This window comes from Paramisgurnus dabryanus, chromosome 22, assembly GCF_030506205.2.
Source record: "Paramisgurnus dabryanus chromosome 22, PD_genome_1.1, whole genome shotgun sequence".
NCBI lineage: Eukaryota > Metazoa > Chordata > Actinopteri > Cypriniformes > Cobitidae > Paramisgurnus > Paramisgurnus dabryanus.
Genome location: NC_133358.1, coordinates 25,711,407 through 25,726,553, shown reverse-complemented (window position 1 = coordinate 25,726,553; position 15,147 = coordinate 25,711,407). Strand labels below are relative to the sequence as shown.

General features: G+C 38.4%; 1 protein-coding gene across 1 annotated transcript; it reads left to right on the top strand.

The window, feature by feature from the left end:
• Positions 1-331: 331 nt before the first annotated feature.
• Positions 332-14,859, top strand: plppr4b (phospholipid phosphatase related 4b). The gene is made up of 7 exons (XM_065259033.1): positions 332-756; positions 4,913-5,098; positions 8,738-8,867; positions 10,562-10,757; positions 11,291-11,348; positions 12,021-12,194; positions 13,011-14,859. Exons 1-7 carry the CDS (start codon positions 679-681, stop codon positions 14,388-14,390), a joined length of 2,202 nt encoding a protein of 733 aa, XP_065115105.1. The 5' UTR covers positions 332-678; the 3' UTR covers positions 14,391-14,859.
• The last annotated feature ends 288 nt before the right edge of the window (positions 14,860-15,147 follow it).

Below are 15,147 nucleotides of genomic sequence, written 5' to 3'. Positions count from 1 at the left end.
TATTAGATATTTTTATGTTGTTATAGGCTATTGTGTGCTTCAAAATTCAGGAAATAAATAATGAGAAGACTCCGTGGAAAAGTTGTGTTCGACTACATGTCTACACGATAAGTTAAATTAAATGTTCATAATATCCCCAAAATAAATTTGGTCACATAAATGCGGTATTGTGTGATAATTTCTATTCCTCTAATAAAATGGTGATAACCGGTTCAATTTGTTAAACTATTTATTACAAATTAATTGCACATCATCACGCCATAGTCTCCATTTTAATATTTATTTAATTCGAGTGATTTTTAAAAGAACAGACCGCACTCTCTTTAAACACTGTTATTTCGCTATAATATTAACGAATGACTGGGGGAATGCGCGGCGAGTGCGCATGCGCAGTACACAAGCCCGTCTCTCTTAAAAAAATCTGATGTCATCTCGCCGGCAATATTTTTTCTCGCTGTATATTACATTGCAATTACATTGAATTGCAAGACAAACCGATGCCCGCTTGCAAATCGTGAAGGTTTAGATTGCGTATATGCATGTTTCTGTCTCTAGCATGCGTTTATTATACGTATGGGGCAGCGGAAGTAGACGTCTTTTTTGGCTGGATCAAGGAGGACGTTTATAACACAACAGGTTATTAGCGTTTCTTTAAAGGATTGGAAAGAAACGACAGTCATGTCTGCGAGAGAAAGGCTAAAAGAGAGGATGACTAAAGAAAGCGTGACATTGCTGCCTTGCTTTTATTTCGTGGAGGTAAGAGGACGCATGCATGCATGTTTGCACATTTTACATTACTGTATGTATAGGATCGCAATGCTAAAGCAGCATAAATATAGATGATCAATGAATGTAACATAAATGTTGGGCTGTTGCATACATTTAAACTCTTTCATGGGATGCATGTTAATGGTCTTAAGCCAGATCCTAAATGAAACAGCTCATTCATGGGTTTGATGGCTATGACACTTTGTGGAGTTCTCAGTAATGTTACAAAGCATCAGGTTTGGCTTTCTTCTTCAATTATTTAAGATATGTACAAACATGAAACAATAGGTGAGAGACATTTCTGAAAAAAATATATAGTTGCATATTATAATCTTAGGCAATTGTTTCAATTAATTGTTGTTGCTTCTGATAAAAACAATTAAGTTATTAAAGAGGTTTTGGATTTTTCTTTCTTTTGCATAGATACTCTATTTTGGTCTAAGTTCTAGTCTTTCTAGGTCAACATTGCAGTGGATAGCATGTCAGATTTTCTCCATAAAGATGAAAGCGATGGAAATGCTTGTGCTTTTGCATGGGGTTCAATCTCAATGCATCATGGGTTAGTGAATATATGTAGGTCAGTGTGACATAAGGTATTGAGGCAGTACAGCTTCTACAATGCACACACGTCACACGTGGTCTGGTACACAAGCAAAAGATCCAAGTATGCACTTACATACATTATGCAGACTTGTGCTGAAGGGTTTTATTTATTGATTGTTTTTCTTTATTTTGCTTTATTTCAATCTGGTTGGCAATATTGTTTGTCAAATAACAAAAACTTAAGGTCTTATAGCTCAAGTTTAGAGAGTTTTTGAAAAGAAATGTCTGGACAAATTTAAATTTATGTTAAGAGGTCACAAAAACCTCTTCATATGATCTCCTCAGCAATAAGATGAAGTACTGGCTGGGTGCTCTTAGCGTAATGGGTTCTTCACCAACAGGACACCATCTGTACCCACTGTGATGGTGCCAGTCCCACATAGATCTTAAAATAGCTACTGAGAAACGCTGTCCCGCCATTTATATCCATCAATTATTCAGAATTCAGCATCACATCTTCATTTAATTGTGAGTCTTTAAAAAGTCAACGTGAAATGGCAACTCATTTTACTTTCATAATGTGACATTTGTGCAAACTGGATATTCATCAAGAAAAATTTTTAATTTTAAAGTTAAAGTGGGTGTTTAATTTCAAATCAAAGACAAACAAGAATGCAAGTTTGTAGTCCATGGTGAAGGACTGCCCCCCCCCAAAAGTATACAGTGTGGCTATTGGATAAGTAAATAAGTTGTAAAAGAGCATTTCGGAGGCTTAGAAGCAGAGTTTATATACTTTTTAAATATGTATCTGGTATTGTACCAGGAATTTGTCCAGGAATTTGCATTGACAAAGTAAATTTGGTCTATTTTGTCTTCATCCTTAAAGGAAAACACCACCCTTTTTCAATATTTTACTATGTTTACCTCAACTTAGACTAATTAATACATGCCTATCTTTTTTCAGTGCGTGCACTTTTAATATTTGCACAGCGCCTCGTGAATGTGTTAGCATTTAGCCTAGCCCCATTCATTCCTATGGCTCCAAACAGGGATAAATGTAGTAGCCACCAAACACTTCCATGTTTTCCCTATTTGAAGACAGTCACATGAGTAGTTACACGAGTTAGTATAGTGGCACAAAACAAAACTTTAGTTTGGAGCCATAGGAATGAATGGGGCTAGGCTAAATGCTAACACATTCAAGAAGCACTGTACAAAGATTAAAAGTGCACGCATTGAAAAAGATAGGTTAATTAATCTAAGTTGAAGTAAAAACATAGTAAAATATTGAAAAACTGGTGGTGTTTTCCTTTAAATCAAAGTTTTGCCCAAGAATCAATGCACATTTTACAAATTGTTTGTGCGCATTTTTTGTATTTATTTCAGTATCGATTTAAGCAACAAGGTTTGAACTATATGAAACTATATAATTCATATGGACGTTCAAATGACCCTCCATACTCCACATACGGTATGAACATACATACTGTATCTTTTCAACCCCCTCGTCCAATCCTCTTTGATGCATTTAGCCCATTTATGACAGAGAGTTCAAGTTTATTACAGTAAAGTGACTGGGTCAGTTCACAGGCGTTTGATATGCAGATGGATACAGCAGGCGGCCGCTGATCCTTGCTGATTCTGCAGTTGTGCCATGCCTGAGCTGATACCACTGACCCATATTTGCCTTCAGTGTGCCGACTCTTGAGGGGAAACTGTAGGAGATTTATTTTGCATCAGTGAGCCATAGTGCATCATTAAAACACTGTTTACCATCCCTCATTCAATCCCTGTTTGCTGTATTTATTACAGTACCAGTAGTAGTTTTATTTGCTTACCAGAAGATTCTTGGATATCACAAACTTGACAGCTTACAGGCTTTAAGGATATTACCACACTAACATTAGTTTATTATATGACCTAAATGTACTTTGGATTTTTGTAAATGTATTCTAGTATTGTCAAGTATTTTTGTAAAAATAGTTCTGTGTAACTACTTTATATAATTTACTGTATAATTTCCTAAACCATTTTTTATGCCCACTTTGCTGCATTTTCTTCTCATATTATATAATAATTTCATTTCAAATCTAAGCGAATGTGCATTCTCTCTCACAAATGAAGTTTTTATGTAAAGTGATCAGCGTCAGTTTTTGAAAACAGTGTTTGCATGCACATTGCATTTTCATTAAAGCAACACTATGTAGTTTCCATGTAAAAATAACTTACAGCTCCCTCATGTGGTTGAAAAGCGCAACAGTGCCTGATATCAGACACTCTTCTGCAGGCAGGGGGAGGGGCGGGCTGTGTTTCCTACCCTCCACCGCCACTTTCAGAGTGTGCTTGTAGCAACTAGGAGGCTGCTCATGTTGCAGCAACAGTACAATTTGTCCAGTTAAAAGTTGTTCTATCACTGAAATAATTTTAGAGACATTATTTAAAGGTAAAAAAACTACATAGTGTTGCTTTAATGCATTCGTTAGATGCTTTAATCCAAGGGGTCTTAAAGTGCATTTAAAATATGCTTTTTAGGGGTGTGCGGGGCACAAACTAATGCAGGGTTATTGTAATTGTAATACGGACCGTTTAAATTGTTGCACAGGGTTGAGCGAGTTGTTTTGTTTTCACACTGCCAAAAGACGCTCTCACGCAAATTTATAGAAATGTATAATGTTTTTCCATAGAGTTATTAATGAACGAGTGTTTTGGTGGCATGTAGGAATTTTTTCATCATATGTTTTTTTTTCAGTTTCTGACTTAGGTGTGTAAGATACCAAAACTAATGTTATGTCATCTTAATCAGTGTCTTGTTGACTAAGACATAGCATCATTTTGAAATATGTCTGCAGCTTTTAGCAATTTTTTTAGTAGGCTTGAAAATATTTTCACCCAGCGGGGTTAATTGTAACGGTGTGTTACAACGAACCCCTCAGCACTTACGATATGAAAACAGCTAATGTTAGCTTAATTCTTGCCTTTGTTTTAAATAAGCTACACACGAATGATTGCTGGCTGCCAACATATATAAATAAATGTGCCTGTCTTATCAAAAATTGTTTGTCAAAATGTATCTTTAATATTGATTGAATAAGGTCACGTCAAAGATTAAAATCAGTATGAAATGAATTGCTAAAATCAGACTTGATTTTCATTATCTCAGAATTTGATTTTGAAACTTAAGTCTGTTTTTTTTACAGACTTGGTCACATAAAAAAGTGTGTTTTGTCATAATTGAGCTGCTTTTTCTCACATATTTATACATTTGTATCCATTTATAATTTAACTATGGTTAGATGAGGGATGAATAGTGTAGATACCTGTCCATTATAAACAGATATACAAACAATATTCACTTCAGGTATATAGACAAACTAGTATTAAAATATTTGCCTGCAAACTTAATTTTTAGCAAGTGTTACAACTAACCCCCTGCCTGTTACATTTAACCCCACCTATGGGGTAAGTTGTAACGTTTGCACTTCTGTCACATCTTTGGAATCGAACCCCGTGACCTTTGCACTGCTCTATAATGCTCTACCAACTGAGCTACTGGATCACAATTTGTTAAGTGTTATGTGATATATTTTCTCTTTTTCAACAGCTTCCTCTCCTGGTCTCATCCATGGTCAGTGTGTATTTCTTAGAGTGGACAGACGTTTTCAAACCGGTCCGCTGGGGTTTCAGCTGTCACGACCGCAGTTTGAGTCTGCCTTATATCGAACCTACACAAGAGGTCATTCCGTTCCTCATGCTCCTCAGTCTGGCCTTTGCTGCACCTGCCATTACGGTCAGTCTTACTGTTCATATTAATTACATGCTGTGTGCTTTTTATTTGAAGATATTGTTTCTGTCCGTTGTATTGTGGATGATGTCTGAGAGATACTTTAGGATCATTTGGTCTCTTGCTAATGCAAACAACATTAAAGCTGCGACCGGTGACTTCTCTTCCGAGGGGCACAAATTCAAATGTGTTCGGAGTGTCGTGTGTTGCTTGTCATGTCAAAATATGTGTCATGTGATAAAAAGAAACTTTCATGTTCACAAAATACTCGCAGGACACTAACTTAACACTATACTTACACATGAGATCAAGCGAGTATTAAAAACTGGACTATACCTCGGCCTTTAGGCTACTGTCACTTTAAGACATTAAATATGGATCTAATACTGTTGTAACATCCAATTTCTTTTTCAACTATTCATGCTCCCTTAAGACACACGTGACCAATTTTATGACCTACATTTTTGAGTATTTGTCCATTTAGGTGCACTAAGCTTCAGAAAAAGTTTGTACGCTGGCAGACCGTTGGACTGCTGCGCTTCTGAATCCTATGCTATGCGTGATCACCAGCCAGCCTCTCCTTTACTACCTTAGGTCAAGTGTTCACTGTCTAAACCCCTATGAATAGAAAATATGCACAAAAAGCTCACGGCTCCATTGAGTTTTCCACCTTGCTCCATGAACAGCGAGCTGTCAGGTGCCATTTTTTTCTCTTTAACTGTATGACAGCTCGGGTACATAACAACACTGCCAGGAACATCTGCCAGCCCTCTGAGGAGATTTATGACACAGTGAATTTGTTTTTATCTTCTCGTACCTGCTAAGGTGTCCATAGGTTAACTCTTAAGTCCCAGTGCATATAAGTGCAGTTTTAAACTGGGGTTTAGTGCTGATTTACAAGTTTGTCGGTTGTGGAGCCGTAGGGTCAGTCGAGGGGAAGCCTTTGATTATTTTACACATGAATTCATGTTGAGTTCTTGGGGCGCATGACTGCGTTTTCCTAGAAACGACATGATGGCAAAATGGTTTCCGGTTGTAATTTTAATCTCTTTGATCTTCAGCAGCTATTATAAGGTGGTATTTTATTTTTAGTTAGTAGCAAAGTGAGAAAATAAACATATTGCTGACTCATATTCACACTTGTAAAACCACACCGCTGGCAATATTTGTATTGTATTAAGGTCTGTTAAGCTTGTTGTCATATTTCATAAAATCTACAGTTTACTCTCTCGATATGCCACTGCCAAACTTATGCCATATCATAAATTAAAGCAGTCACGATATGTCTTCTACTATTTTTTTTACTTTAGGGCTGCAACAACTTATTATTAAAATTGATTATGAAAAAGTGAATGTCATTATCAATTAGTTGGTCTGTGACATCACATGCTCCCTCACCACTGTCTGCTTCATACAGCGGGATCTGTGCGCATATAAAGTCAGGTTGAAGATCAAAATGAGTTTATTAATCTGTGGCAAAATTTCCTCACTAGCACAGCCCTAAAGATTGAAAAAATCCATATGATTTGTTTATTTATGTTTTGACAATTAAAGGAAAACACCACCGTTTTTCAAGATTTTACTATGTTCTTACCTCAACTTTGACAAATGAATACATACCCATCTTTTTTATTGCGTACACTTAATCTTTGTACAGTGCGTCGTGAATGTGTTAGCATTTAGCCTAGCCCCATTCATTCCTTAGGATCCAAACATGGATGAATTTAGAAGCCACCAAACACTTACATGTTTTCTCTATTTAAAGACTGTTACATGACTAGTTACAGGAGTAAGTATGGTGGCATAAAATAAAATGTGCCGATTTTTTAAGTGGATAAAAATGAGAACTATATTGTTTGGCAGAAGAGCACTTAGTTTGCAACACTTTAACCTCGGCATGCAGTTACATCATCACTCATGACTACTCGCCCTCTCGCTCAAACTTCTGTCAATATTACTGCGCCCGAGGCCCGTGTAACTACTCATGTAACAGTCTTTAAATTGGGAAAACATGGAAGTGTTTGATGGCATGACATGCTGTACAAAGATTAAAAGTGCATGCATTGAAAAAAGATATGTATGTATTAATTCGTCTTAGTTTAGGTAAGAACATAGTGAAATATAAAAAACTGCCTTTCCTTTAAAGTACACATCTTAATACTAAAATGTAATGATTTATTGACCTATAATAAGTTAAAAATCGAATTGCATAGATGTTTAGGTTTTTAATCGAATAATAATCGTCCGATTAATCCATTAAATTTACATTTTACATTTACATTTTTTTATGCATTTGGCAGACACTTTTACCCAAAGCGACTAACAGTGCATTACAAGGTACACAATTTTTATTAGTATGTGTGTAACTTTTAAACCCATGACCTTTTGCACTACTAACTCAATGGATATACAGGAACAGGGTTATGAAAATAATCATTACTTGCATCCATAATTGGCTTATGTTTGCAGATTTACATATTGTATCTTGGCAAATGTGCATAATGTATCTTTATCTACAAACTTCTAATGGGACACCTAAGAGGACACTAAAGAAAAAAAAAGATTATTTAAACTGAAGTACCGAAGTTCTATAATTAAGAGAAACACAGCACTGTATGACCTACAAAAAAAACTGAGACTACCAATCCGCTTCATTTTTCTGCAGCATGTAAATTAAATAATTTATTTTGAATTACAGGCATATAGAGCTCTGACCACTCTTGCATTTTATATCAAGTTTAGCCGCATGAAACATGCATAGCAAAGACAGGGTCTAGAAAGTCATTTTTCTGATCCTGCACCTCTTTCTATTTGATCTACTGTTTGTTTACCTACACAGGTCAGATTTAGCATCAGTGTATGAAGAGACTGTAGGGATTGAGTAACACCTGTGGTTTCACCAGGTGTCATGAATATAGCTCTTGTCTGAGGGTTTCAGTTGGAGAGATGGGGTGGAATGGTGCGATCTGTGTGCTTTCTGGGATCTGATTCAGGTCATGGCGAGGCACGTCATCTTGCAAGTGTTATTGTATCCTAAGTTAGCACCTTCCCTACCAGGCCTGTGTGTAGAGCACAGCTGACATCAATCCCATCATCCCACTGGGATTTAAATTCCTCACCTGGTGACAAATACTATATAAAATGGAAGATTAAGTTTGTATCGTCTCTATATGGAGACTTTGAAATAATTTGATTTTCGCTCTGGCTGGTGATTTTCCAATCAATTTCTTTTTGAATTGTATGATTTGATTTTGAATATTAATTTTCAGAATCACAGGCTTTTTGTTAATCAGTGACTTTATGCATTGAATGTTTGAAGATGAGAAGATGCTTTTTGCAAAAGACCTAAAAACTAAACAGGGTTATTATTTATGTCCATCAATGTCAGTTCAGAAAGCCACCCTCCTAATCCAAATGTATGCCAAATACATTATTGCCAATCAAAACTGTGCATTTACTTGTAGACAAAAACATTATGGCTGTTGTATTTAAAACCATCTGTGTTGGTTTTATTCCAAGTTTATTCCTGTGGTGGTGAATTTGTCGTAAGAGAACCTCTTGAAAGTTAGCAGGAGACTGATGGGTGCAATCTGAGATGAGAGATAACCGTGTGTGAAACATCTGATCTCTACTTCTGACCCTCAGATCATGATCGTAGAGGGGATTCTGTTCTGCTGTCTGTCCCGAATGCAATGCAAAGGCTGGGCCGAAGCAGATATCAACGCGGCCGGCTGCAACTTTAACTCTTTCGTCCGGCGAGGTGTCAGGTTTGTGGGTAGGTCACATTTCTATTGTCTTTCTTTCTGTTTTCCAGCACCTGGTATACCTGGTTTTCCTGCTAATTCTGCAGAATGTGGTAAAATATGTTAAACTTTTTTTTACATTTAAAGGGACACACAAATTTTTAATCTCCCCTAGAGTTAAACATTTGATTTTTACCGTTTTGGAATCCTTTCAGCTGATCTCCGGGTCTGGCGCTACCACTTTTAGCATAGCTTAGCATAATCCATTGAATATGATTAGACTATTAAGCATCACGCTAAAAAATAAACAAAGAGTTTTGATATTTTTCCATAATCAAGGACTTTGCTGTCGGTGCAATGACATTGCACAGTCCCCAAAAATAGTCCCCTGCTATTGAAAGTTTCTAAAAGGACTATTTTCGACTGCTGTGTAATATCATTCCGCCGATTGCAGCCATGTTACAGCAGTAAAGTCCTTGATTATTACGCCAGAATGAGAATATAGTTCCTCGCCATATCTGCCTAGAAAATCGCAACTTTTAATTTTCTGTCAGTCTTAGTACACAATGTAACTACAGAAGAGTCAAGTTTTAAAAAGAAAAAAAATCCAACCTCTTTGGTTATTTTTGAGCACGATGCTAATTGGTCTAATCAGATTTAATGGATTGTGCTAAGCTATGCTAAATGTGGTATAGCCAGACCCGTAGAGAAGCTGAATGGATTCCAAAACTGTAAAAATCTAATATTTAACTCTAGGGAAGCTGGAAAATAAGATTTTTTTTCCACAAAAGTGGAATGTCCCTTTAAGCTGTATTATATTTACAAAATAAAGTACCTAAAGGAACAGAAACGCTGTTTCCATTCTCTTAAAAATAGGCAGTTGAGTTCCTGGTTCTATGAAGCCCCTCCTTCAGAAATACGCAATTAAAAAGAAGTTTGCAGGTCCCTACTGAAAAGACCTGACACCTAAAAAAGCCAGCTTGTTATACCAGCTTAACCAGCTAAAACCAGTCTGGGAGAACAGCTAAAACCAGCCAACCATCTTAGGCCAGTTTAACTGACCCACCAGTTTAACCAGGCTGGAAGACCTTAAACCAGCTACTTCTATCTTAAACCAGCTAAGACTAGCCAACCAGCTTAGCCAAGCTGACCAAGCTTCAGCCCTAAACAAGCAGGTTTAAGATGGTGGGTCAGCTAGTCGTCCAGTCAGCTAAAAGTGTCCAAAACTTCTCTAAAACCAGCCTACTACACCAGCTTACCCAGTTATAACCACCCAACCAGCTTAGGCTGGTTTTAGCTGGTCTTTTCAGTAGGGTTGTATGTAGGTGTTTGTCAGGTAAGTATGAATTTGCATTTAGCTAACTGGCTAGCGAAGCCAAACAGCGCTACCCTTTGTTTACACCCTCATTACAACATAAAAAGCAGCCCAACATGGCCTTAGCCCTTTGTTGAATGTTCCTGGGGGCAGGGTTTGTGTACATTCGGGGGTTTGTGATGTAACTAACCCAGGAAGAAGCTTACTGTAGTCCAACCAGCCGTTTATTTGTAGTTTTTGAAAGCGATTTCTGTTAAAGAAAATATCTCACTTTGCATTGAACTTTCCAGATGTTGTTTCTACTCATCCAGCAACATAACACAACTGAAGTTAAAATGTAAAATCATATTAAAAATGTTGTCTTAATATTCTTGACAATAATACAGATTGAATTATTTTTATTTTGTACAGGTGTTCATGTGTTTGGACTATGTGCCACGGCTTTGATTACTGACATCATCCAGCTGTCGACAGGTTACCCCACCCCTTACTTCCTGACTGTCTGCAAGCCAAACTACACCCATCTCAACACTTCATGTGATGAAAGTTTATTCATCCTGGAGGACATCTGCTCAGGATCTGATGCTGCTGTCATAAACGCTGGCAGGTGTGGCTCACATTGTACCTCTGAAGTAGAACATAGACTTATATCTCTGTTGTACTAGCATAGATTGTTAAAAATAGGCTATGGATTAAAGGGGCAGTCCAACTATAAATGCAATTTGGAGCTTTATTTTTGTGAATATAATCACAGCCATTACTTCTGCTTGATTTTTTTGATGATTTAAGAATTTGAATGAGTTGGATATACAGTATTATAGACCACTGCAGTTCATAACTATTTTATTTTCGTATTTTATTTTTACTAAATCCAGTCATGCTGAATTTACAGTAGGGGTGAGGTTTCGTTATTGCTTTTTCTAATATTCATACGCTCTTAAAAAAATGCTGGGTTATTTTGCCATCCTTCAAACATTGTGATTTACTTAGGAAATCTACTTATACTGGAATCTTTCTCAACTGTCTGCTGTTGTAAAATAATTTGCATTGAAAACTAGGCTAAAATATGTGTATAAATTCCTACTTTAACTCAGTGAGAGAGTCACCAGGACTTACCCGAATTGCTTTCCTTTGTTCCAGAAAATCCTTCCCGTCACACCACGCCACACTTGCGTCCTTTGCTGCAGTGTATGTCTCTGTGAGTAACATATAATTTGTTTCGCATTATCCTGCCACTCGCTGTTGATTGTGCTGCTAACAAAAAACAGGAAACCCATTCATGACGCCTTCTTTGAACATTCACACAAAATTAATGTGGAAGAAAAACGTGAAGCATTGGCACATTTAAAAAAAACAATTTGCAGGGTTTACGAAAAATCGAATGTTCCTGTAGCTTAGCTGGTACTTCTTTTTAACCCAGCGTAAAGTAAGAAGGACAAATCTAGCCGTTGGAGTAAATTAAAACTTTGACCCAACAATGGGTTAAAACAACCCAGCATTTTGGGTTGAAAATGAAATTACCCAGCATAGGTTAAATTTCATTCCAACAGGTTGGGTTCGTCCCATTTTTTTCTTTAAGAGTTTGATGCCAATAATAATTTCTTTCTGTGAAATACTATAGCACATGAGGTGGGCATTACTGGTCCTGGAAGGCCACTGTCCTGCAAAGTTTCGGTCCAACCATAATCAAACACACCTGAAATATCTTATCAAAAGCTGCAGGGTGACTGAAATGGCATTCAGGTGTGTTGAGTAGGGTTGTAGCTAAACTTTGCAGGACAGTGGCACTCCAGGACCAGGAATGCCCACCCCTGATCTATCAAGTGATTGTACTCCAGTTTTAAACATCATACATTCTTGTTTTGGACAGATATATTTCAACAGCACGGTGACAGACTCATCCAAACTGCTGAAACCTCTGCTGGTCTTCTTCTTCATCATCTGTGCCATCATCTGTGGTCTGACTCGCATCATTCAGCATAAGAACCACGCTGTTGATGTTTACTTAGGCTTCCTGCTTGGCGGGGGAATCGCTCTTTATCTGGTGAGATTCTTTGAATTTTCTATGTAAATATAATTCGAGATTTGATTGGCTAACAGGAATGTTGTTCCAAGAACAAGGTTGAATCATGTTTAGGTAACTTTTATTACTAGTTATTACATGTCGCTCAGGAATGCTTTATTCTTACTGGCCATTTCGACGTTTATTATTCCCAGAAAACATCTGTCTAAAACTAATAACACAGCCTTATCCAGGTACTGCAAGTCATCTTAACAGGTGCAGTTTAATACAAAAAAAAGCATAATTAATAAAACATGAGTTTTATTTGCAAATGATGTCATGTTCATTATGTCCATATATTTTCCATATATTTGCATTTTTTTTTTTTTTTTTTTTTTTGATAACACTATCTCTATATCGTGAATCATATCGAGTCATATAATCAATACAACTCTGTACATTGTGTATTGTTACAGAGATTCTACGATATATCGCCAGTTTTTATATAAAGCTTTTTCCTACTGCCGGACGATGGTTTAAAAACAGCAGATAGTCATGGGCGATATATCCTGTCATTCAAAAGAGAACAGGAAAATGCAATAAATTTGAGCTCTGTGTCTAAAAAAATCACTAGTTTAATGTTCAATATTCACTGGTTATTATATGAATGAATAACATTCAGAAAAGGAAATCTTCAGAATTTAGTTAATGCATGTTCATATAACCACCAAACTTTTATTATTGGCAGATATCACTCTGAATAATCGACTATCAGTATTGGTGGGAAAATTTAACATTGGTGCATCTCTAGTTACACCCCTACTACTAACAGTTGTTAATGTTGTTTTGTCCATCCAGGGGCTGTATGCTGTAGGAAATTTCCAACCTAGCGAGCAGCAGACAATTCAGCTTCACAATCGAAATTCTCACCGAACTATGACCGATCTCTGCCAGCAGAGTCGCCACCTCCCTGCCAAAAGCTGCAGTGGCAGTGACGGCCTCTCGTCTTCCTGCTCCGATGGCATCCTTCACCGTAACACCCAGCACCATCAGGCCGGATCTCTAGGCAATCTCAAGAGATCTGGTGGAGATGTGGAGGTCATCAGCCCTCGCAGTCCTCCACTCAAGGACAACATGGTGACCTTCAGCAACACCCTTCCCAGAGTACACATGCCCTCCATGGACGATTCCGCCCTCCGCAACGCCACCATCCACATCAGTTCTGTGGATTCGAGTCGATCCAAGCAGCTGTTATCGCAGTGGAAGAGCAAGAATGAAAATCGGAAACATTCCCTGCATGCCATGGAAGTCGGGGCAGGGCAGTCTTTAAATAGCATGGAGACCCGCTGCATCTCTGAACCGTCGGCTGTGGGTATCAACGGTGAACATCAAGGACCTGAAACTCCGTATCAAAAAATGGCCACTGGAAGTACGAACCCTACCGGGATCGCTGGAGGCACACGGATGCCCATGCCGCCTCGGCCTGGTTCCTCGCAACTGGTGCACATCCCGGAGGAGGCGCAAGAAAACATGGGTGGCGGCAGTATTCGGGACAAATGGATTAAGAGCATGGAGAGAAGTGCGGAGAAGGGCGAGGTACCGGTGGTCAGGACTAACTCTAACGGCCAACCGCGCATCATGCAGGTCATCGCGATGTCCAAGCAGCAAGGCCTGCTACAGGGAAGCTCTCCCAGTTCGGAGAGCAGCAGCCACACCAGCTCCACGGCACCGCTGCAGCGCTATAAGAGTCTGACTGATGAATCTGGAAGTCAAGGCAGCTCAGGGACCATTATAAGGGTGGAAGCCCATCCAGAAAACGGTCGGCCGTTGGTGCATGCTCACTCCACGGATGGAAGTGGCTCCTGGACGTGGAAGTCCCAGAGCACCCTTAGACAGTCGTTCGAGCTCAATGACTTAAATCGGGACTCTGAAAGCTCTGAATCCGTAAGGGACAGAAGCAGCTCTACGGACCGTAAGAGAAATGGTGTTCCCAAAGTCGTTGCCGTGCCAACCGTCCCCACTGTCTCCACAGCGGGTGCCGGAGATCACCACCCCAACCAGACCATATCTACGATCCGGGTCACTCCCATGGAAATGACAGAGTCAGGCCCAGGGAGCCGTGATGCAAGCTTATGCAGAAATACAAGGATCTTGATTCCAGAAAGAGGAAACAGCCCAGATAACACCAGGAACATTTTCTACAAGGGAACGTCTACTACACCAACATTCAAAGAGTAGTCAGATAGTTATTGGCTGTTAAAAACAATGGAAGAAACTAGAAGACGTTAAAGGGACACTCCACTTTTTTTGAATATATGCTCATTTCCCAGCTCCTCTAGAGTTAAACATTTTGATTCTTACCATTTTGGAATCCATTCAGCTGATCTCCGGGTTTGGCGCTACCGCTTTTAGCAGCCGAAAATAGTCCTCTTAGTATCTTTCAATAGCAGGGGACTATTTTTGGGGCACTATGTAATATCATTGCGCCTCCTGCAGCCATGTTGCGGCAGCAAAGTCCTTGATTATAACACCAGAATGAGAGTATAGTCCTAGCCATATCGGCCTAGAAAATTTCAACTTTAATTTTTCATCGGTTTCAGTACACGGTGTAACTACAGAAGAGTCAAGTTTTAAAAAGAAAAAATATCCAACCTCTCTGGTTATTTTTGAGCGCGATGCTAATGGTCTAATCAGATTCAATGGATTATGGTAAGCTATGCTAAAAGTGGTACCACCAGACCTGGAGATCGACTGAATGGATTCCAAAACTGTAAAAGTCAAATGTTTAACTCTAGGGGAGCTGGAAAATGAGCATATTTTCAAAAAAAGTGGAGTGTCCCTTTAAGCGTTTATTTTTTAATGGGATGGATCACAATCATCAACTAATCGTTTAACAACCAGCTAGTCAGCTTGTTTATCTAGATTTTAGTTTTTTGTTTTTTAGATTTGATACATGATCATATCTGTGAAATCCGGGCTAAAGTCTTATACCGTA

What these genes read in the sequence shown, in the direction of transcription:
- plppr4b (XM_065259033.1), top strand. Translation starts at nt 679, where the DNA reads ATGTCTGCGAGAGAAAGGCTAAAAGAGAGGATGACTAAAGAAAGCGTG. An exon ending in CTTGCTTTTATTTCGTGGAG is followed by an intron (nt 757 to 4,912) that starts GTAAGAGGACGC and finishes CTTTTTCAACAG; the next exon opens with CTTCCTCTCCTGGTCTCATC. An exon ending in GGGGAATCGCTCTTTATCTG is followed by an intron (nt 12,195 to 13,010) that starts GTGAGATTCTTT and finishes TTGTCCATCCAG; the next exon opens with GGGCTGTATGCTGTAGGAAA.